The sequence below is a fragment of the Uranotaenia lowii genome, chromosome 3, assembly GCF_029784155.1.
Source record: "Uranotaenia lowii strain MFRU-FL chromosome 3, ASM2978415v1, whole genome shotgun sequence".
In the NCBI taxonomy this organism is placed as follows: domain Eukaryota; kingdom Metazoa; phylum Arthropoda; class Insecta; order Diptera; family Culicidae; genus Uranotaenia; species Uranotaenia lowii.
The window spans coordinates 327191407-327216967 of NC_073693.1; the positions used below are offsets into that span (position 1 = coordinate 327191407).

The window sequence follows — 25561 nt, forward strand, 5'->3', positions numbered from 1 at the left end:
AAATGACAAAAATGACAAAAATGCCCAAAATGACAAAAAAAAAAACAAAAATTACAAAATTAAAAAATATGACAAATATGACAAAAATGACAAAAATGACAAAAATGACAAAAATGACAAAAATGACAAAAATGACAAAAATGACAAAAATGACAAAAATGACAAAAATGACAAAAATGACAAAAATGACAAAAATGACAAAAATGACAAAAATGACAAAAATGACAAAAATGACAAAAATGACAAAAATGACAAAAATGACAAAAATGACAAAAATGACAAAAATGACAAAAATGACAAAAATGACAAAAATGACAAAAATGACAAAAATGACAAAAATGACAAAAATGACAAAAATGACAAAAATGACAAAAATGACAAAAATGACAAAAATGACAAAAATGACAAAAATGACAAAAATGACAAAAATGACATAAATCACAAAAATGACAAAAGTGACAAAAATGATTATATTGACAAAAATGGCAAATATTAAAAAATGACAAAAATGACAAAACTGCAAATATGACAAAAATGACATAAATGACAAAATTACAAAAATGACAATACTGACAAAAATGACAAAAATGACAAAAATGACAAAAGTGACAATAGTGACAAAAACATTAAAATAACGAAGATGTCGAAATTTACTCCAATTACTGAAATAACTCAAATTCCCAAAAATATAAGAATTTCTAAATTTTCTACTAGAAAGCATTACATGAATTACAAAATTACGAATATTTTAAAAATTACATCAATTACTATAATATGTTAAATTCTAAATTTACTAAAATGACAAAAAAAAAACAAACAAAATGGAATGAATCAAATTACAGAAACGATAAAAATTTCTCTAAAAGATGAAAAATTTTTGCTCTCAATATGACGTAAACAAGTTGACTTAGATATGACTTTTTTTTTCTTAAAGAATGGCTTTTCTGTCAAGACTGAAAACATAACTCAGAATATTATGGACTGAAAATCTTCTCATCTTCATCATCTCATCTCATAATAATGCGTTGCAAGATTTGTGAGTCTTATGAAATTGTGAAAATGACAAAGTGATTTATCAAAAAACTTTAAAGTAAACCCAAAATAGCTTAAAAATGAATGATATTTTTTTTTCAAAACACTATAAAAATTTATCACATACAGGCTTTAAAAATGCTTTCGACCTGTGCTCTTAAATTGACTTGTATTATGACTCCTAATTTGGTTAGAAAATGACTCAAAATGTTACTATAAAAAAAAAACTTTGAGAATGATTCTAAAGTTGGATCTCTACCAACAATCAGAAGTTGATTCAAATAATTATTGAAACATTATTTTGAGAAATGCCAAAAAGGGGAAAGTCGGGTAAAACTTAAGGTAGAATCGCAATAGAAAAACAAATATTGCTTTTTTCATTGCAGGTTTTGTGCAAATTTAGTTTATTTTTTTTTGCATTATCGCATTAACCATTGAGATTAGTAAATTTCCTTCAGCAAGACTGTTTTACAGTAATCTCAAACATGTTTGCTTATAACACTTTTCAAAAATGGTCAGGTAAAAAGGACTATGCTTAGAAAAGGTACATTTTGCCGGAAAAATTCTTAATAGAACATACTTTTATGAGTTGAGTATTTGAGAAGGTTTTTAAACCAAAATGGAACCAACTGGTACGAGTCCAGAAACGAAACAGTGTGGTTTTTGAAAATCTGTATTTTAAAGGCACTGTCTTCACCGGAGATTTTGAAAACGGTTGAATTTTCGAAAATGTTACGAGTTAGGAAATATTTTATGAGAAGCGAGAATATCATCAAATAATGGATCATCAAAGATTTTGTTTGTTTTGTCTACTATTATGAGATCTTGCTTGATTTAAATAAACAAGAGTCTCGAACGTGTTGATACAGTAAGGCGAACATATTCCCATCGTTAGATTTGTGCAAAAAATAATGATTTTTGAAATATTGAAAGTGTCCGTTTTTCCCGACTTTCCTAAAGACTAAATATTACTGCAAAATAACCCAGAAAATTAAAAACTTATTACTGAACACAGCAAGGCCGGAACAAACATCGAATTCTTCTCTTGTCGCTCCTAAGCTTCAATATTTCGCAGGGAGGGGGGTGGGGAGGTAGTTTGGAATAAATACAGTTTGAAGAATTTTATAAAAGATTTGATTATTTGGTAAAATTATCAGCCAAAGTTTTTTTTTACTCCGTTTTTCTACTTTTTTCCTAATTTATACAGTGGTTCAAACTTTTTTTTCCACTCACCACCTCCCTGACTCAATATTCTAGAGCTCCCCGCCCCCTAGGAGAATTTTCGAACAAATTTGTGTAGAAAAACAATAAGGGGCTAATTTACCACCCCTTGTAGTCTCTCAACGCCTCCAGGTTGATCTGGAACAATTCGAGATTTCAATTCTGCTCACTGTTAATTGTATGATAATTTGTTGCATAAAATATTTGGTCCAATTTATTTCCATTTATTGGTCTATTAATTGGTTTTTGATTTTTTTTTATTTCCACCCTCTCGTAATGACTGATCTCCAAGTGACAACAAAAGAATTTCAATTTTTTTTCAAGAATTCCTAAAAGACTCGAATAAAAACTCGAAAAGCAACTCCAAAAGGCTAAAAGATATAAGAAATGACCTCGAAACTACTAATTAGGTACTGCTAAAATTACTTTAACAGTGACTTGTAACTCAATTAAAAAAAAATGGCACAAAATTACTTCGAGAAACAACCTAAGTGAGTAAAAGATTGATTTGATCGAAAAATTTTCTATGGAGGAAATGAAGGTGTTAATAAAACATTTATTGTAAAAATATAAAAAAACAATATTTATCAATGATTTCAAGAAATACTCTAACTTTTTCATAAAATATCTTTGTTACCTTTGTACACTTTTTTCAGTCATGTATTGATTTTTTTTTTACCACAGAAGCAAAACCTTTGCAAAATCATGATATTTTACACAAACTCACCTGGAAAAGGCAATTGGAATCTGGTTGGAACCTTTTAAAGAGTAGGCATCTCGAAGAATGTGATCGCTTAAATCCGGTTTTAACATAAATTTTTTTGTCCATCAGAACACATCTGTTATATTGCGTAAAAACCGGATGCACAGATTGCGATCTTTGGAACTGATCATTATTAAATTATTTACTTGGTGTCTACTAGTCAGGCAACACTTTTTACCTGCCGGAAATGGATATTTTTCCATTATTTAAGGAGTCAGCATTTAGTTATCCCCAATAACCATAGACTTTTTACCATATTTAAGATCAAGGGTTGCACTCCGATGGTTGGTTTGAACTTCGTGTGGATCCTAGAGTTGCTCCTTATACTTCTTAACTATTTGGTCCGAAAAAAAAAATAGAAAAAATCAAAAGTTCATGAGCTTTCAAGTCAAAAATGAAGAATTTTCGAGGCGCAAAATGCGTAGAAGGAGCAAATTTGTGCAGAATTATTTTTACCATGTCTTTTTGCATCGTAAATATCTCAAACACAAGTTAACTTAAAAATTTATCAAAAATAGGTAAGATAGTTCTTTTTATAACCAATACAACGGTATTAACGGTTCGCATATCCGAGCTCTATTAACATAGCTATCACCGAAATAAAGTGCCCGGATACTAAATGATCATAGCCTTAACAACTTTGAAGAACACTTCAAATCATTTTGACGCACGTGAAAAAAGTTACAGGAATTTCAGGATAGTGTTTTCCTTTTTTTCCGGGAATTCTCGGGATCCCGGGAAAAATTGAAAATGAGGATTTTAACACTCTACTGCATACGAAACCTTATCTTTCATATGAAATCAATGAAAGGTAACAACAAAATCATATTGCCTGGAACTATTTAACTACTTTTCTTAATTGTTTGGTATCTTTGATATTTTTAATTTTATGGATATTAGTAAAGCTTTTTTTAAATAAAAAACTACAATTTCGCAGTGTTACTACATATTCAATATTACTGTTTAAGTTACATTTTGAAAGTATCAGTGAATAAAAGTGTCTCTGATATTGTTTCAAAACCATTCTAATCGGTTCCGGAACGAAATATGCCACAATTATCGGATCGAGACTTGCGGCATATTAGAAGAAAGCTATTGGCCTCCTTATGAAGGAATCTATAGGAAGATCGATTCCGGATAAGGGGTCTTAACCATGGCCAATCTGACCGGTTCCTAATCGAAATTATTAGAAGTATTCGGATCGAAACTTGCCGACGGGAATCCATAGAAAAAGTATTTCGTGGACACTGGGTTGTGGCCATGGCCAATCTTAGCGATTCCGGAACGAAATATGTCAAAGTTATGCTTCTCTGTATTCCATTCATGTTTAGGCCAAGAGCTTTCTTCTCATATGCCGCAAGTCTCAATCCGATAACATTGACATATTTCGTTCCGGAACCGGCCAGATTGACTATGGTCACGACCTAGTGTCCCCGAATCGAATCTTCTATGGATTCCCTTGATAGGGATGCCAAAAGCTTTTCTGCAATATGCCGCAAGTTTCGATCCGATAGCTTTAATTTGGTATTTGCGGAACCGCTTTTTCTTATACATTTCAAAAGCCACAACCGAGTGGCAAAGAGAAACAATTACGGGATCCATGAGCAACAAAATTTGTCATTATCGTTTCAAGCGTGCGAAAACGACAAAGATTTAATTTATTTTGTCTTGAAAAGTTCATGTAGGGACAATATCATTATCATTTGTTAGTAGGCGATTTTGATTCATTTTTGATTCAAATCTATAAGATTTACATTAAATCCTTCTTCTTTTCAATATTACAGTGTTGGCTATAACTCAGTCCCCATTAGATGTGGTAAATTGAACCCCTAAAAATAAATTGAAAACTAACTAACTTGGCGGCTTCTGAAATCAGGAACTCATTAGCGTTTCCCCAAAAAATAATAAAGCTGCTCTTGGAGCATTTCTATACTATATCTAATATTTGGCTTCTGACTCTCTTGAAACTGTTATTGGATGACAATGTACCTTCAACCACCAACACAGTTGAAATCAAGGGCTAAACTATGATGAAAAAGCTATCAATTGGTAATGAAAAAAACCTTAAATGTTTTTAACATATTTATCATGTTTGTCTGCTTTTGTCTATTTTGTTTGAATTTTTTTCTGGATTTGAGTTTAATTAGTTTGGAGCGAGTTGTGAAATATTTAACATTCCAATTTTTAAATATTCCATGGAAATTTTCCGGAAATTCTACACAAAACCCAAAATTTTTTCATTGACTTAAGATTTTTTTTAAATAATACCGGATCTCGTCTATGCATTATGAAGTCAATTGGTGTAAAAAGATGATTTCAAACAAATCTTTGATGATTTTTAGGATCAAAAATCGGAACTTTAAGCGTTTGAGACTTTATTTAATTGAGTCCGATTGAAATTAAATTTTGCACTGGTTAGTTTTTTCGGTCAATCAGCATAATGTTTTAAAAATTCTGATGAAATTCTTCCCATACATCCATTGCCACCCTTATCGCTATTCCCATCCACTCGAAAAGTTACCAATCGTAACAGCGCAATTAAATCATTTAAACATTATAATTAACTCCACCCCCACTCTTCATCCAAGGGAACGCCCCCTTGATATCCGCTCCTCGCCCTAAACCCTGGCTTGTTTAAACAGCTTCGCACCAAAAAGCAAACAAACTAGAGCGCTTCTCATTATGCAACCGCGTGTAGTTTTCATCATCCTTTTAGTATAGAGTAAATTTAGAGCAAACACGCACCATATCAACAACAGTGGCCAAACGCCACACAAAATGCCACCAATCATCACCGATCGCCCACCTACAACAAATTTCCACCACTCCAATCACTTCACCTCAAGCCAAACTTTCCACATCATTAATAATTAATTTTTCCCTACCAAACCAACTCCGCCTGCAGCAACAGATCCACGCACAGCAGATTCCCGGTGGACCACCGCAGCCGGGGATTCCGGGTCTGGGAGCCCTAGCCGGCCCGTTGACCGCCTTTGGAGGCCCCATGGGTGCTGCCGGCCTCGGAGGACCACATGGAGTGGGCGTTGGCGTGGGCGGAACGCCTCAAAGTTTGCTGAAAGCACCGCCGGACCTGCACCGGGGCGAGGACATTAAGGTGCCGCTAGGGGGACCCTCGGCCGAGGAACGAATGGTGAGTGAACAATTATATTTATTTGTTATGATATTTGTTTATCGGTGTAATGTGTTCAGGCAGGTTCTACGTGACAGATTGATTGGTAATTTCATGGATCCATGGCCGTAGGAACGGGGGGGGGTTTTGGGGGTTAAACCCCCCCCATGAGGATCCAGAACAGCAAGCGAGGTGTTCTACTCTACGCTCAAAATTTAAAATTCAGAACCAAATTATGATGATAGAGTAAGGTTAATGAAGAGTAACAATCTAGACTTTAGAACTAATGCCATAACCTCAAAAATCCATCCCAAGTCCAAAATTCTGCTACACTTTTTCAAAATTTTCTCACTTGTTCTTCGAAATTCAGGTCTGAATATAAAATTTTGAAATAAATTAAACCCATTTTGGAGTTTCTGATTCTATATTACCCATTACCAAAATGTATTCCTATTTTATTATTTCGGATTTTGTATCCAGTTTAGAATTCTTGATTTTCAGTTCGAATAATTAGAAATTAGAAAAGAAAAGCTTCTTTGAAATCCTAGTTCAAATTTGATTTTGCAATTTATATCAAAATCAAATCATGTATTTTGAGATCATATGCATTTTCAATATTTTGATAATACTTTTCCGAATAGAGAGATATTTTGTGTCATATTCAAATTCGAAGTTCTTTAACTTAAATCTTACATAAATTTCAAAAATTTAAAGCTCTGAAATGACAATCCATATTTTAATTCTTATTCACAATACAGATTTAAAATAAATAATTCAAACAGTGATTTCACCTGAACTACAGAATTTAAATAATATATTCATGAATAAGGGCTCTAAACTTAGCTCATAAAATTCTGATCTGGAATATTCAATCAATATTAATTGTTGAGGAATTCAAGAAACCGAGAACTTAACACATTGTGGATCAAATACGAGATATCTCGTTTTTTCTTGCTTGCCAAAAGTGTGCTACAGTTCGAAGTGTAACTCGAATGGACTGAATTTGAGAGTTAATCTTTATTCGACAAAATTGAACACAACATTGGCCGTGACTTAAAAATGCTAGATTTTTTAAATTTAGTCCAGGGGTTTCTGAGATGTAGAACGCCAAATTTCGGTGTTCCTCGTCATAGATTTCTTCGCGGTCCTGGATGTGTTAAGATTACTTGTCAATTCATGTTCCAGATTTCAATTTTTTGAACAAAATTAGTTTGTGTACACAATCTAATTGAAAATCACAAATAAAAGGTAGATTTTAAATTCTTTGTTTCATCTGAAAAACTCTAATTTTATTTTAAAAAAATCATCCACAGGATTTTAATTATGGAATTGATTTTATGAAAAATATTTGCTGTAAAAGAAACATCTTCACCTTAAAATCTGCACAAAATTCTATCTTTTCCCAGTGTATTGTTTAACATTGTTAACACATTGAGGAAACCAAAATTCGGCATTTTATGTTTCAGAAATCAATAAATTCTGCAATTCAAAATTCTGCTAATTTTATATAGATATTTGAGTAACGGGAAAAGTTGTGTTAAATTTTGTAGAATGAGCTTTCATTATCAAATTCATAATGTTTGAATTATGCCATATAAAGGAACATATTAGCGGCAAGCGAAAATACGGGATATCTCGTATTTGGTCCACAATGTGTTAGTATTACAGCTTTTTAAAGCCAAATTTGATACTGAAATCAACAATTTGGTTCAAGTTTGCCTCAAAAAAATTTTATCCGAAAATCTGATGATTTTCATCTTTTTTGAAAATTTTATTTATTTTCATCGAAGGTTAAAATCTTTGAATTTGCAAAATAGTTTGGAAGATTGAGTTTGTTTGATTTGAGTATTGAATAAGTTTTTTACGCCTTTGTTTTATATTCAAATCAACTAAGTTTGATCTACAAGACTCTTAAACAAATTCAAAAATTTTAACTATAGATGAAAGCGAATTTAGTTCACTTCCGACGTTTATTATCAATTTTCTAAAGTTACGACTAAATACGAAAACTTAAAAAGGACTTAAAAAGGAATAATAATATAGTGACAAACCTAATTTGTTTTTTTTGTATTCGTGAGATTTTGGGCAAAAAAATTTAGGTAAAAATCAGTCACCAAAACCCCCCCATGAGTCGGTTCTTCCTACGGCCCTGCATGGATCATTCAATCGCTTTTCAAATAGAGGGGATAGTTTTAAATGTGGCAGAGTTTTGTAGCAACACAAGAGTGTATTCGAAAAAAATGCAACACTTTTTTTGTGAACAATCTCCGCTTAGTTAGCTCTCTTCAAATAAGGAATGTCTCAAATCTCTGACCGCAACGGGACGTGATTCGAATCGCTCGAATACCTTCTTTAACCTTCGTATAATTGTTTCCAGAAGTGTTTTTGTTTTCAGTCATGAAGAACTCCTTTACTAAGTTATTTAATTTTTCATCATAGTTACATTTGTAGATGTGGAAACTTTCGGTTCGCTGGGAGCTCCTTCTCGAATATTCAACGTCAACCCAACATGGGAATAATCATTCTCGATCAGAATCCTGGGAGTAGCGTTTTTATAAAATTTAATGGGCAGCACTTAACCCTCTTCCGTCAATAAAATTTTTACCCGTTACAGGCCCTGAAGTGTCAATTTGACATTACTGACTTAAACCAATATATCTTTCTTGTTTCTCAACCGATTTTTACGAAATTTATAGTTTTAGAAACCTCGAGATGTAACTAAAATAAGTTTCTAAGACAATTCCCCTCTACAACACTTCAGTTTTCCGTTAATCAAAGTCTAAGAAAAAAAATCCGAAAAAAAACATGCTTCGTATAAAAGACTGTGAATTAACTACGAAATGCTCAAAAAAAATTCACTTAGTGTCCAATAAATCTGAAGTTAGAAGCAGTTTTTTTTTAAATTTTTTAAGACCATGGCCACAAAAAAATTGGTGCCTGGGAACAGAAAACGAGTTTTTTTTACTAGGAATACTAATTCTGAATCGGGTCTCAATACAAAAATGAAAAAAATAATATTAAATGAAAAAACTTATGAACCTTTGCCAATTGATGCTGGTAATAATAAGTTGGATGATGAGGTTTTTAGTAAAAATTCTACTTCGTAATCCGCTCGTAAAGCTCGTCCGATCATTGTGATGCGTAATCTTCTCAGCAATGTGAGGATACACGGAGTTTTTGAACCAGAAATTTAACAAAATTCTGAAAGTTAACAATTTTCGAAATGGGAAAGATGACTCTATTATTGTAGAGTGCACAAGAAATGAAAATATTAAATCAGTTAAAGATGGAATAGACAAGGATCTTGGAGATGAATACAGCGCTGTTATTCCCCCTCTAGCAAGACCAAGGGTTGAAATTATTGGAATGAGTGAAAAAAAATCGCTTAGCTTAGCTTAGCTTGTTTGACTTCTCATATCCACCTTAAATCATTGAACCCGAAATGGTACTCTAACATTGTTTTCCTAATGTTATAATTTTTTGATAGTTTGAAACAAAAAATATATTGAATACATTTCGAGCTCCATGCTCGCTGGCGTGGCTAAGTAGAACGAGTTCTACAATTTTATGCAAGGGCCAAAAGAATGCAGCTTGGGATTAGCAATTCATTCTCAATGCACAAAACTTATGCTCTCCCTTAAAAAAAAAAAAGATCAATAACGTCCTAGTAATCAATGAGGGATGAAGGACAAGTTGTTAGTGAGATACTTTTTAGGATCAACTATAAATCTGTTATTCCAGTTTTCTTCAAAAGCTTGTTTTGAAAAAACACCTCCTATACTCCTAGATATTTCCTGAGAAATCTCCTATTAATACCTACGGACTACGGAATGTTATTAGTTTGAATATCCAAAAAAAATATGAGCACTCAAGTAATTAGAAAAGCAATCATTCAGATCTAATTTTTATAATCTACACTTTTAACAAGAACAACAAACAAGACAAGAATCATGTTCAAAAAATTTGTAAATATTTGGCTTTCAAAGCGAATTCCTAATATGTACCCTAAATCTAACAATAATTGTTTTCTTATCCTATCAATTGCAATCTTCTACAATGCTTTCAACTTCTAATTGAATAAAATACGTATCAGTAGAAATTTAAAATTATTTAAAAATTTGAAAAAAAAATTGAAAAATTTTAAATTTAGAAAAATTAAGGAAATTTATTTTTAATTTTACCTATTATTTTAAAACTTGTTTTTTGACAATGTTCACTTGCGTAAAAAAAACAAAACTTTAAAAGTAACCATTAATTGAAAATTCTTTAAATCTAAATTTAACTCATCCCTCTCTAAACCTCAAATAATTGAATATGGAATAAAATGGGATCCGATGAGATTGCAAAATTGAGCCTTTCTTTTCTAATTTTTGAATAAAAGCAAACAAACATAATGTTTTCTCTTTAAGTGGTTGCAATCACCAAAATTAAAAAATGTAATCAGAAGTTCAATTTTCTACAAATAAAGTGTTTATCTTGGAGCAAAACATTAAACTTTTAATGGTTTTTTAAAACATCATTGAAGAATAAATGAAGAGGCGAATTGCCAGTATTTTGTTGTTACAATCATTCATCACAAGAAGAATCTATTTTTTTTAATTCAGCTAATCAAAATCATTAAAAACAAATTCTTTAAATCGAATGATAAAAAATCGAATTGGGAACAATAAAATTAAAGTAGAACTGATTTCGTTTCTTATCTTTTTAAAATCTGAATGTGAGTAAGTGCTGGTTCCATCGCCATACCTCGATCCCAATAACATCTCATTTAAAACTGCCGTACCACCATCACTTTTTGATCCAGAACCGGGCAAAGAGGTTTCAATCTAGTCACTTGTCATCTTGTGATCCTCTTACTATTCTTCGGCAAAATTTGGTCCACCACGTCAAAAAAATTCATTGAGATAATATAGAATCAAAATGATCTTACAATTGACATTGTGAACGTTATCAAAAGTTTTGAGAATCCTCGCTTTAAATATAACACATACAACTTTATCATAGAAGTAGACCTAACGACCTACAAAAATCTGAACGCAATGAAACGTGTTAATATTAAGTAGGATTCTTGATCGGTATTTAATGCTTTTGGTGTCGTCAGATGGTTTAAATGTGGAGAATTTAATCATAAAAGTACGGATTGCGTTAATCGGGAAAGATGTTCCAAATGTGGTGATTTCCAAAAAAAAACATCTGATTGCTCTGCAGATCAAGCTAATTGTATAATTGTTTAAAAATTAACTCTTAACGTAAAATGAATTTGAAAACGAATCAGCTTGCAGTCTGGATTGTCCAGAGATTTTTGCAAAGTAAAAAGGTAAATTTAACTTTAGCGCTTAGCCTCTAATGAAGAAATGCAGCGACATTAATTTTTGGGCGACACTTGTGCCATCTGTGATGTACATATACTATGAATTTGCCCTTTTTTCAAAATCAAAGTCAATCAAAGATCAAACTCCAGGAACCAGCCATTCATTGTTTTATTCGTTTATTAACACTGACTGCTTTCTAGCTTCAACAGATCGTCAGCCAAATTCATGAATTTATTTTCCGTTTTAATTTCTTTAACAATTTGGTGATCCTTGTCAACGAAAAATATCTGACTGGAAATCTGCCCAGTGCCCTCTGAAAAGTTCTTTTTGCAGTCGATTACACAATTTTTCGAAATATCTTTCTTTCCCAACCAAAATTCGCGAATGCGCTTAATTAATCTTTCACGGTCTGCACTTTCATTAAATTTTAAGCTCACTGTTATTAAATGAAAAAAAAAGCTCACTATTATACCGTCTAAAAGTTAAAAAAAAAGTTTAAGGAGTTAAACGATGTACCATAAGAATTGTCGAATTAGTTGATTTCCAGCTGTTTTGGGATTTCCCACTTGGACTTTCTTGGATTGTTCATGATATTGCCGTAAAATTTTGGTCAATGAGCTTCTTCATCTGACGCGATATCTCAAAAACCACCTGACAGATCGCGACCGAATTTAACAGGACTTAAAGAAAGAAGATACTCGAAAAAGGTAAATATAGGGAGATTGACCCTATCTTGAACCTAGAGCCTACTTAAGACATAAAATGACGAAAATTGTAAATAATTCATTTCCCCGGCGAAAAGTTAATAAACAGCAAGAAAAATTCGTGTAATTTGAGAATGAAAACGATGTACGAAAACAGATAATCGTTTTTGATCTCATATTCTACCATCACGCAAAAATGATGCACAAAAAAAGGAATACATAGCTCATTGTCGTGAAAACACAGAACGATGTAAAATTTTAGATTTTTTTCGGGATATAATCAGGTTCAGATATTATGATCAGTCGTATGAAAAGATCCCATACTAGTTATGTATATTCAAGGAATATTTAAATAAGGTAGTGCCTAGAGCCATATTAAAGTTTTTTTTATGACGTTGCAAAAAAGATTGTTCCGAAAATTTTTAAGAGAATAACAGAAATTTAAAACAAAAAGATGATTTGGAAAAAAATGATTCCAATTTTGTTTGGATTGTGCAATAAGGCCACTATTTGATTATGTTATGAAGTTTGCTGGCCCTTTGAATATTGCATTACGTATTATATCTTTTTTTAATGAATACAATGTAATCTTGTTGGTAAAACGAGCAAAACTGAAGAAAAGTTTAGCTTTAAAATAACTAGTAGTTATTATGTGTTCAACTGATTGTCTTGATTTTTATCTAACCGGTATACCATATTCAATTCTTTTGTAAAACAATAATCACCAATTAATGATTGTTAACTAGGTTGTCGCTTTGTCAAAAATGTTGTATTTTGATTACTTTGCTGTAAGAAGGAGCTAAAACTGAATTCACTTTAATATGTTCATGGAGAACTTTGAACTAATTCCTAAATTTGCAAATTTGAGTTGGGACAATCCACTATTTTTCCAACTGCGATAGTCTATTTTATAGAAAAATTACTCCCAACTCCAACTTTTTTTATATCGATCTTGAAGAATAAGAATCCTTCTATTTAGAATAAAATACTTTCAAAGTGGAAAACTTTCCGCAGATTCTTCGAATTATCAACGAAAATGGCAAATTTTCTATTTAACAGATTTTTCGTGATTGTGAATCGCCGTCTTCAATACTAGCCCAGCTCTAGCATTTATGGTATTTATTATCTTACACCAAAACTGTTGGTGTAAAAATATTTTCCGGAGAATCGCCTATTTAAAAAAAATATAATTCAGTTACTAAATAGTCTGGGCTAAAATGCATAAAAATGCAAATCAAAAATTCACCTCCTAAATCTCGTTTCCATATCTAGGAATATGATTTTTTGCATCACGCATTTGTTAATTTCAGAATTTCATCCATCCAAATATTCATTCTTATAGTTTCAGCTTGAAGATTTTTTTGAAGCATTTTCTACCCCTAAATGTATGCAGCACTTTTGTGTTTTTTCTTAAAAAACATTTTTCATAGAAAAAAAGTTAAATTCCAATCGAGCAAATCCAAAAATTAATGTTATTTATACTTTATGCGTAATATCATTACAAATATATCAAAAAACATAAATTTTCAAACGTTTTAATTTGATTTTTCTTTAAACACATAGTTCGTTGCAACTTACTCTTTTTATTAGAAAGGGAAAAATCCCATGTTTTTGTAAATTGCAAAACAACTAGTGGAACCGATAATTTTTCTGACTACGTCAATTTGATGTCCCATCAACCTTAAAACTTTTGAAGGTATCTGTAAACATTGAATTTTGAGAAGCCATTGAAGTTGAAAAGAGTTACATGAAGCCCCAGTTGACGGCAATTGGGATGAATGTGTTTTTTCTGCAATATTTTAAAAATGTAAAGGAAATGAAGTCAAAACACCCATAATTGCAATTTCCGATGCGTGCGGTGGCTCAAATAGCTTTCACTTGAGGTCTCCGAAAAAATTACACAATAAATTTAAGTCTCAATTGGTTCAAAAATTTCAAGTCTGAACTTACTTTTTATAATTAATCTAAAAATATAGGGGATTTGAGGGTAAAATAAGCCATAACTCCATTTTCCGAAGCATGTGGTAGATAAAATAGCCTTTATTTGATTCCTCGGAAAAAAATAACATAGGATAGGGCTATTTTTCTTTAACACTTCTTAGTCCAAATCAGTGTTTCTCTGGATTGTTACAAAATATAGGAGAATTAGAGGTTAAAAAGGCACTATATCTCCGTTCGTAACCTTGTACGGCGTCTGAAACTATGTCCAATCGATTTTCCGGACATTTTCACTTAAGGAAAGTATATTTTCATATATTTGGTTCGCTTAGAAGGGAAGATATTGAGATTTCGCGTTTATACACTTTTTCCCCATTGTGCAATGCCTTTCAAAGGTAAAAATCTGATCATCTGATATTTCAACTTACTGGATCTTTGGACAGTTCTATTTAAATAGAATTTTTCTTAAAGTATTAAATTAACAACAATTTTCAACGTGTTTTTATCATTATTGACAATTCGGATTATTGAAAATCCTTTGTTTTCAAGGAATCAAAAATCAAACTTCGATGTTCATAACTTGAAAATGGGGCAGGATGTCCATTTAAAATGCAATTCAGAATCTGGATTTAGTTCTTCAATATATGTTCACAGTCTTTCTATATATAACTATACAAGAATCGGATAAAACTTCTAATGATGACTTAATGAAATTTTTGGGATACCTAATAATTTTTTTTTATTCTCTTGCAGCGCAATTCTGTCTCGCCAGCGGATCGTGAAAAGTATCGACCCCGATCGCCCCTCGACATGGACAACGAAGCCAAGCGGCGGAAAGAGGAAAAACTGAACCATGTAAGTGAATGGTTTTCAATTTTCAAAACATTTCGATGCTAAAATCTTCTTCTGTCTAGGACTTCCCAAAATAGTAACAAATAAGTTTGACGAACTTGGTCCTCTATCAACCTCAGACATTTCAGCTGGAACACTAGATTTTTTTTCTAAATGATGATAACAAATTTTACCTTTAAAACACACAAACCTTAAAAGAAATGATTAAGTTCTCAAAAATTTGGATTCAGACACTGGTTTTGAACTGATTAATTTTGAAAATTTTAGTTGAAATACTTAGATATACCAACAGTTTTGATACATCTTGTACAGTTTGAATCTAAATTCACCTGTTTATTTTTTTTCTAACCTTCACTGAACACTTCTCACTTTTTCACCCTTTAAATCATTTTTACCATTAATTTTAATTTCAAATAACTCCATTTTAATAAGCTAATTTTGCACCCTTCTTTCATGTACACCGACTGAAAATATTCAACTTCTTAGTGACTAGGGAGCAGCTTAAAGACGATCAATGTGTAATCTTTCAGTAGATCAAAGAAAGTACAAAACAACGACATAATTCTGAGACTTACTCAAATGTTAACTGTAATGCTTCCAACCCAACAGAGCGAGCCAGGAAGCAAAAAAAAGAGAGCGAGATGGAGAAAATGACTTTTAAAATCATTGCAATGCATAAAAAAAACTTAAATGAATGTGATTGGAAAAATACTATAAACTTCAGAACTTTGATTCGATTTCTTTTTTCTACGATGATGACACCCACAGCAATAATGGTTTAAGTTTGGTTTCTATTAGTTTACAGTTATTGCCCTTAGTTTTAGTGTTTTCTAGTTTAATTTATGTTTGTAGCGTCTTAAAAGCGTCCTGCCTATTGATTATTTTTTCAGGATCAGAGCATCGATAAAAGTGAGCAGGATCTGATAGTGGACGACACAAACGAAACGGTAAGAGTTCGTGTATGAACATCACTGATGAGAGGTTTTTTCTGTTTATTATGGGTTCCTTTTCCTTGAGTTTATTTTTTGTTAAATTGTTTGTTAACTTTTCCGTTTAAGTGTTCTATTTCCTCTGAGTTGAACTAATCAATCACATCCTTGAAGTTTTAGTCACCTTAAGCTCGCTCTGTTGTCGTTGTGATGCACCAGAACACATTCATAGTTTAGCTGTGAACGTCTCTTTGAGTACGAGATCTGGAAACTAAGTTTGAGTCTCTACAATTTTCTCTTCCACTACTAAACTAAGCCAAGACTCATACATTCAAACTTAAGACTAACATGATTGCATTTCATTCCAGGGCACACCTTCTCCTCGACCAAATGGAGATCATGCATCGCTCGAAAGCCGGGATCGGGACAGCGTGGGTCTTAATGGAGGCGATAAGGCCGGCTCCAGCAGTCTCAAAGGTGCAAACGACCGACCTCCCTCGCGATCTGGATCCAGTTCCTCACGATCCACTCCCAGCCTCAAAACTAAAGATGTAAGACGCCTTAATCACCTCATAAGGTCTCTTCAAGTACTAATATTGAGCTCACTCTTTTACCCCCTTCCAGCTCGACAAACCAGGAACTCCTGGAGCCAAGGTGCGAGTACCAACGCCCACCTCTTCGGCTCCGAGTGTCCCCAAAGCTGTAGTACCTCCCACGGCCGCTGGCTACCCGGCCTCTCCATATCAACGGCCGTCGGATCCGTACGCCCGGCCACCTCCGGACCCTTACGGTCGACCTCCGCTGCCATTCGATCCTCACGCCGGACTTCGGACCAACGGAATCCCGCTTCCCGTCTCCAGTGGTAAACCGTGAGTAGGACCCTAATCCATTAACCTTTGTCAAACATCCAACCCAACAATAACAATTCTCCCATCAATATCTCACCCGGCAGTGCCTATTCGTTTCACATGAACGGCGAGGGTGGACCGCAGCCGGTTCCCTTTCCGGCGGACGCACTAACCGGACCAGGAATCCCGCGACATGCGCGGCAAATCAACACCCTTTCACATGGAGAGGTGGTGTGTGCGGTAACGATCTCCAACCCTACCAAATACGTCTACACCGGGGGCAAGGGCTGCGTCAAGGTGTGGGACATCTCCCAGCCCGGCAGCAAGAGCCCCGTCAGTCAGCTGGATTGTTTGGTGAGTAGCGAAGCCTTTCGTTCATTAGTTTGTAAGTAAAGCTCTCTGGAGCCACCTTTATTGTAAGCACGGAAAACGTCGGTAGGTAGCATAACACATTGTAAATACCAACTAGTTAAATTGTTGGACATGAGGATAAGTGATCTAAATTTGTTTATGCCAAAACTAAGCGTTATAGACCTATAAGTATCAAGAACAAATCTCACCTTTAAGGTGTTATGTTTGCTCAAAAGAGTTTTGAATAAGTTCAAAAGACTACAGAACGCACTTTCGAAGAATATTGAGGCTAACACGTGCATGCTATGTGCGTTGTTTATTATCTTCTCGAAGTTATCTCGGATGTTATCTGAAAGTTGAGACTGATGAATAATCCTATATGTCTGTTTCCAGCAACGTGAAAACTACATCCGCTCCGTGAAACTGCTTCCGGATGGTCGCACCCTGATCGTTGGCGGAGAAGCATCGAACCTCTCGATCTGGGACCTGGCGAGTCCGACCCCGAGAATCAAGGCTGAACTAACGTCGGCAGCTCCGGCTTGCTACGCCCTGGCCATCAGCCCGGACTCGAAGGTGTGCTTCTCGTGCTGCAGCGATGGCAACATTGCCGTGTGGGATTTGCACAACCACACCCTGGTGCGGCAATTCCAGGGCCACACCGATGGAGCCTCCTGCATCGACATCAGTCCGGATGGAACCCGGCTTTGGACCGGAGGACTCGACAACACCGTCCGATCCTGGGACCTCCGGGAGGGACGCCAGCTGCAGCAACATGACTTCAGTTCCCAGATCTTCTCGCTGGGGTACTGTCCGACGGGTGAGTTGCCGACTCTTAGAAATTTGGACTCTAATTTATTCTGGATTTTTTTTTCTCAAGGTGAATGGTTGGCTGTGGGAATGGAGAATTCGCACGTCGAGGTGCTACACGCGACCAAACAGGACAAATACCAGCTGCACTTGCACGAAAGCTGTGTCCTATCGTTGAGGTTTGCCACCTGTGGCAAGTGGTTTGTCTCCACCGGAAAGGATAATCTGCTGAATGCCTGGCGCACACCCTACGGCGCTAGTATATTCCAGGTGAGCGATCATTCATAAAATTTAAACAATGTCAGAGAATTTAGTCAGATTAACTCAATACGACACAAAGTCATACAAAAATGACATACAAAAATAAAATAATACAAAATTGTAAACAACGACTAACAATTGATCAAAATTAACACAAAGGTATTAACCAAAAAATATGACAAAAATTACAAAAATGACAAAAATGACAAAAATGACGTAAACAACAAAAATGACAAAATCGAAAAAATTACAAAAATGGCAAAAATGACAAAATGAAAAAATGACAGAAATGCTAAATATGACAAAAATGATAGAAATGACAATAATGACAAAAATGATAAAAATAACAAAAATTACAAAAATGACGAAAATGAAAATAATGACAGCAATGCTAAATATGACAAAAATGACAAAAATGACAGAAATGCTATATATGACAAAAAATTACAAAAATGATAAAAAAAACAAAAATCACAAAAAAAATGACTAAAATGATAAAACTGGCAAAAATTAAAATTATTACAAAAATGATGAAAATCCCAAAAATGACAAAAATTCCAAAATCAACAGAAAACAAAAAAAAACGGCAAAAATGACAAAAACAACAAAAATAGAAAAAAAAATGTCAAAAATGACAAAATTACAGAAATGAAAAAAATGACGAAAAGACAAAAACAACATAAATGACAAAAATGACAAAAATCCCAAAAATAACGAAAATGAAAAAAATGACCAAAATGACAAAAACGACAAAAATGAAAAAGAAACAGAAATGCAAAAATGAAAAAGCTAATATAGAACAAAAATGACTAAAAATGACAAACATGAAAAAAATGAGAAAAATGTTATAAATGACAAAAATGACAAAAATGAAAACAATGAAAAAATGACAAAAATGACATAAATGACAAAAAAGACAAAAATGGCGAAATTTACAGCAATAAAACCATGACAAAATTGAGAAAATTGACAAAAATTGACAAAAATGACAAAAATCAGAAAAATGACAAAATTAAAAAAATTGAAAAATTGACAAAAATGAAAAAAATAAAAATCTTACAAAATTTACTTAAATGACGAAAACGGCAGAAAGAACTACAAAAATGACAAAAATGGAAAAAATGACAAAAATTACAAAAACGGAAAAAATGGCAAAAATGTAAAAAAAATGACAAAAATTACAGAAATGCTAAACATGATAAAAATGACAAAAATGATAAAAATGACAAAAATGACAAAAATGACAAAAGGACACAAACGAAAAATATGGCATCAATGGCAAAAATGACGAAAATGAGAAAAATGTAAAAAAATGACAAAAATGACAAAAATGCTGAAAAAGATAAAAATAAAAAATGATAAAAATGACAAAAATTAAAAAATGACAAAAATGAGAAACCGGCAAAAATGCCAAAAATAACAAACATGACAAAATGAAAAAAATTAAAATAATGACAGAGATGCTTATTATGACAAAAATGACAAAATTTACAAAAATTACAAAAATAACAAAAACGGCAAAAATGACAAATCGAAAAAAATTGCAACAATGGCAAAAATGACGAAAATGACAAAAATGTAAAAAAAATGACAATGATGACAGAAATGCTAAATATGATAAAAATGACAAAAATGATAAAAATGCCAAAAATGACTAAAATGATAAAAATGACAAAAGGCACAAGATGCCAAAAACGACAAATATGATAATAATTACAAAAATGACGAAAATCCCAAAAATTACCAAAATTCCAAAACAAAAATAAAAAAAACAAAACAAAATGGCAAAAATGACAAAATGACAAAAACGAAAAAAATGGCAACAGACGAAAATGACAAAAATGTAAAAAAATGACAATAATTACAGAAATGCTAAATATGATAAAAATGACAAAAACGATAAAAATGACAAAAATGACAAAAATGACAAAAATGACAAAAATGACAAAAATGACAAAAATGACAAAAATGACAAAAATGACAAAAATGACAAAAATTACAAAAATTACAAAAATGACAAAAATGACAAAAATGACAAAAATGACAAAAATGACAAAAATGACAAAAATGACAAAAATGACAAAAATAACAAAAATAACAAAAATGACAAAAAAGACAAAAATTATAAAAATTACAAAAATGACAAAAATGACAAAAATGACTAAAATGACAAAAATGACTAAAATGACTAAAATGACTAAAATGACTAAAATGACTAAAATGACAAAAATGACAAAAATAACTAAAATGACAAAATTAAAAAAATGGAAAAATTGACAAAAACGAAACAAAAATTGCAAATATAAAAATCTTACAAAAATGACAAAAATGACTAAAACGACAAAAATATTGATTATAACAAAAATGACAGAAATCCCGGAACCACAAAAATGTCGAAAATAACAAAATAGAGAAAAAAGCAAAAACTGTCAAGAATGGCAAAAATTACAGAAATGACAAAAATGACAAAATTGCCAAAAATGACAAAAACGACAAACATGACAAAAATGACAAAAATTACAAAAATTACGAAAATGACAAAAATGACAAAAATGACAAAAATGACAAAAATGACAAAAATGACAAAAATGACAAAAATGACAAAAATGACAAAAATGACAAAAATGATAAAAATGACAAAAATGACAAAAATGACAAAAATGACAAAAATGACAAAAATGACAAAAATGACAAAAATGACAAAAATGACAAAATGACAAAAATGACAAAAATGACTAAAATGACAAAAATGACAAAAATGACTAAAACTAAAAAAAATGAAAAAAATGACAAATATGACCAAAAAATGACAAAAATGACAAAAATGACAAAAATAACAAAAATTACAAATATGACAAAAATGACAAAGTGACAAAAATGACAAAAATGATAAAAATGATAAAAATGATAAAAATGACAAAAATCTCAAAAATGACAAAAATGACAAAAATGACAAAAATGACAAAAATGTTAAAAATGACAAAAACGACAAAAATGACAGAAATGACAAAAATGGTAAAAATGACAAAAATGACAAAAATGACAGGATTGACAAAAATGACAGGATTGACAAAATAACAAAAATGGCAAAAATTGAAAAAATTACAAAAACGACAAAAATGACTTAAATAATAAAATGGACAAAATTCTTTAAAACGACAAAAATTACAAAAATTCCTACAAAAGTTACAAAAATGACATAAATATCATAAACAAAAAAAATACAAGGGGAAAAATTATAGAAATGAGGAAAATAGCAAGAGTAACGAACATGAAAAAAAAATTTCACAAAAAATTAAAATGACAAAAACGAGAAAAATTACAAAAACCGGAAAAGGACAAAAACGACAAAAAAAATAAAAAAAATACATAAATGTGAACATTGAAAAATATAACAAAAAGGACAAAAATGACCAAAATTACAAAATTGACAAAAATGAATCCCACAAACGACAAAAATTAAAAAAAAATTAAATAAAAATTAAAAAAATTACAATCATGATAAAAATGACAAAATGGCAAAAATGACAAAATTAACAAACATGATTGAAATGACAAAATTGAAAAAAAATATTGCTAAAAAAAACTTAAAATTAACAAGAGCTTTAAAAACTCTGAAATCTAAAAAACATGGGGAAATGACAGGCATCTTATCATAACAAAAGATAAAATAAAACAAAATTTCGAGTAAAATTAAGTTGAAAATATAAATTTAAACTCGAAAAATTTGCATAAGTGGAAAAATAATAAAAAATATCAGTAGAAGCGAATAAATGAAAATACAATAGACAAAAATAAGAAATTCGGAAAATTGGAAGAACGGCTTAAAAGTCTACTTAAATTAAGGAAAATTAATAAAAAAGATAAAAATGTGACCAAAATTTTAGGATGAGAAGTTTATCTTTGACGCCATTACTAGATGAGTTCAAATCAATTTGTATCTAATCATGTTTTTGTGGAATCCTTTCTTCTATTTCTTTTCCAGTCCAAGGAAACTTCGTCTGTACTTAGTTGTGATATTTCAACCGATGATAAGTACATCGTAACCGGTTCCGGGGACAAGAAAGCCACCGTCTATGAAGTTATGTACTAAACTTATCCCGGCGTACGGAAAGAGGCACCCATGAATGGGCAAAAGAGTCAACAGAGCACCAGTATTTCTACCATTTATCCAGTTTGTCGGTTTGCCTTTGAACCGGAAAGCAGGAATTTCGTGCAAACCCTCCAAATGTTATCGTCGATGGAAGCAAACTGTCGGGCAGCTTTGAGAGATATGCAGGAATCATTTAGAACGTAAACTGGTAAAATAACAGTTCGGTTTGAGCAAACAAACAGCAGTCGTTTCAAATGTGAAGAGAAAAAAAAACAAAATCAAAGAATTAATCGTAGGAAAGTAGCCAATAATTGAAAAAAAAGCGGAAACAAGAAAACCACAAAAAATTAGCAAACACAAGTGAGACGGAAAGTCAAAGAGAAAACACGTATGTCAGCGAAAGCAAACAAAACTAAGTTCAGTTTAATTTAACTTATCTTATTGACAGTCCCCAGTAGTAATTGTATCGTAAACTAATTTCAGAGCATTGTACAGTATTTGAGAAACTCGTAATGTTAACTATGGATAAGTAAAAGCCCAAAAAAAAAAACCAACTAAGTGTATGAAAGCAGAAGATGAACGAAGAACAATGTAAAAAAAGTGAGCGTAAAACAAATGTGTAAAAAATTTAACCGATTGATGAGATCTTTCGAGGTTTCAGACATCCGTAAAAAGGTTTGTTCTTCTTTGATTGCAAGTGAAATAGGTGTAACCGTTGAGGAAAAAGAAAGAGAGAAGAAAAAATTAACTGAAAAAATAATTTATCACTTTTCCTACGTCAAACAAATCATTGAATATTTGGTTGCAGAAAAGAGGAAATGAAAAAGAAAAACAAAGTCTAAGAAAAACAAAAAGAAAACATGTCCTTTATTATCAGTAATCAAATGTATCACACAAATGAGACAAACGAAGAAAACAACATCAACAAACAGTAAATTTGCTAAATTTTGCCCTCTTACATAACGGCTTGCTTGAATGATTGAAGACAAAAAATATGGAGACAAAATTTGTCTGGGTAACTAAGATTCCATCGTAATTTGAAATCTAAAAAAAAAAATGATAAGACACTTACTGCAAACAAAACAAAATCGAAACAAACAATTACCAGTAAGATAGCAAAGAAAACCTACACAAACCGTTTGGAACAACAACTACAACAGCAGCATCACAGAAAAGTTCAATATAAATTATAATAAAATCATATTTTTAGACATGAGAAAATTAAAAATAAGACTTTTGTTTTGCTTGACGAATCCGAAAACTCCCTTAAAAATGTTCATGTTTGAAATAAATTTTTGTTATGAGAAAAACAAAAAACGTGTTACGAATAGAATCCTTGTTTTTTTTTTTTCAAATTCAGAAAAGAGTGTTTTCACAGCTGGGTTTTGATAAACACATTTAGACGCACTTAAAAGCACTAGGAGAGGAATCTTCTGGCGCCAACTGCTTTGTATTAACCAACTATTTTGTTTTTAAGACGAAGGTTCGCCTAGGGTTTGGGTAAGTTCATATGTATTTTTCAATTAAGGAACAAATGGGTATTAACTATCTTGTGTGATTTTGTACGAAGAATCGAATGAAGGCTATTTGAGCCACCGCACGCATTGGAAAATGGAGTTATGGCCGTTTTCCTCTCCATTCCCCAAAACAAAGAACCATTTAATTTTTTATTTAAATATTTAAAAAAAATCATGTTTAGACTTGAAAGTTTTAAACCAAATGAGGACAAATGTTATGTGTTTTTTTCAGAAGTCGAATAAAAGCTATTTGAGCCACCGCCGGCGATGTAGCGAAAATTTAGCTTGAAACGGCCATAACTCCATTTTACGATGCGTGCGGTGTCTCAAAAAGCCTTTATTTGATTCCTTAGGAAAAATCACATAACATAAAGGGAGATACGGTCAAAATTTGGTCAATATCAACTTGACGTATTTCTTTAAATTTTGCATTTAAAAAACCTGAACACCACTCATGTTGAAGGTGTGTGTGTGTGTGTGTGTGTAGAATGTGGCTCCTATTTTGATTTTGGATTCACTCTTCAGTTGTCAAAATGCCGTTCAAGGAAGAAGAGCAGCGTATCAAAATTTTGCTCGCGCATCGCGAAAATCCGAGCTACTCGCACGGAAAGCTGGCAAAATCCCTAAAAGTTGCCAAATCAACCGTTACAAATGTAATTAAAGTGTTTGGGGAACGTTTGTCGACAGCCAGGAAGTCTGGATCGGGGAGAAATCGAAAACCGGAAGCCGCTGAGACGACAAAGAGAGTTGCCGATAGTTTCAAGCGAAACCCTAACCTCTCTCTCCGAGATGCTGCAAATAAGCTGGGTGTATCGTCTACAACCGTGCATCGAGCCAAAAAACGAGCCGGACTATCGACTTACAAGAAGGTAGTGACTCCAAATCGCGATGATAAACAAAATACGACGGCCAAAGCGCGATCTCGGAGGCTGTACACGACGATGCTGACGAAGTTTGACTACGTGGTAATGGACGACGAAATCTACGTCAAAGCCGACTACAAGCAGCTTCCGGGACAGGAGTTTTAAACGGCAAAAGGAAGGGGAAAGGTAGCAGATATTTTCAAGCACATGAAACTGTCAAAATTCGCGAAGAAATATCTGGTTTGTCAAGCCATCTGTACCTGTGGCTTGAGAAGCAGCATTTTCATAGCTTCCGGGACGTCAACCAAGAAATTTACGTGAAAGAGTGTTTGAATAAACGTCTGCTGCCTTTCCTGAAGAAACACGGTTGTTCCGTACTGTTTTGGCCGGATTTTGCATCTTGCCATTACGGTAAAAAGGCCATGGAGTGGTACGCCGCCAACAACGTGCAGGTGGTTCCCAAGGACAAGAACCCTCCCAACACGCTAGAGCTCCGCCCAATTGAGGAATACTGGGCTATTGTCAAGCGGAGTCTAAAGAAGACCGAAAAAACTGCTAAGGACGAGCAGCAGTTCAAGGCAAACTGGCTTTCTGCGGCGAAGAAGGTGGACAAAATCTGATGGCAGGGGTTAAGCGTAAGGCCCGGTAATTCGGATTTGGAAAAGCGGAAGCCTAACTGAATATTTTTCCAAAACTTTATTCTAACTAAACTTGAAAAAGAAATTTAATTTGATTTTTTAAATCACCCTTTAATAAATTCGTTGAGAATTTGAGGGTGAAACGGTCATAACTCCATTTTAACCCTCATCCGCATTAGATTTCATTACCCTAATCAGCACTTGTGGTGTCAATTTGACACCACAAGCTCAAATCGTTATAACTTTTGGCGTGTTAGACCGATTTAAACAAAACTTACATAAAAAGAAACCTTGTAATGTCA

General features: G+C 32.8%; 1 protein-coding gene across 13 annotated transcripts in view; it reads left to right on the forward strand.

Moving 5' to 3' along the window:
* The window catches only part of LOC129756453 (protein groucho), a 384109-nt gene extending 360637 nt beyond the window's left edge, over nt 1-23472 (forward strand). For 9 of the 13 annotated variants that reach the window (XM_055753332.1, XM_055753333.1, XM_055753335.1 and 6 more), the window contains 8 exons: nt 5922-6167; nt 14854-14955; nt 15843-15899; nt 16250-16432; nt 16506-16750; nt 16834-17083; nt 17474-18157; nt 22134-23472. In XM_055753332.1, the coding sequence (XP_055609307.1) occupies nt 5922-6167; nt 14854-14955; nt 15843-15899; nt 16250-16432; nt 16506-16750; nt 16834-17083; nt 17474-18157; nt 22134-22241 (1875 nt within the window). In that variant the 3' untranslated portion in view covers nt 22242-23472. The remainder of the gene's footprint in view (nt 1-5921; nt 6168-14853; nt 14956-15842; nt 15900-16249; nt 16433-16505; nt 16751-16833; nt 17084-17473; nt 18158-22133) is intronic. The other 4 variants (XM_055753341.1, XM_055753342.1, XM_055753343.1 and 1 more) reach the window with 2 other exon arrangements.
* Nucleotides 23473-25561: the final 2089 nt, after the last annotated feature.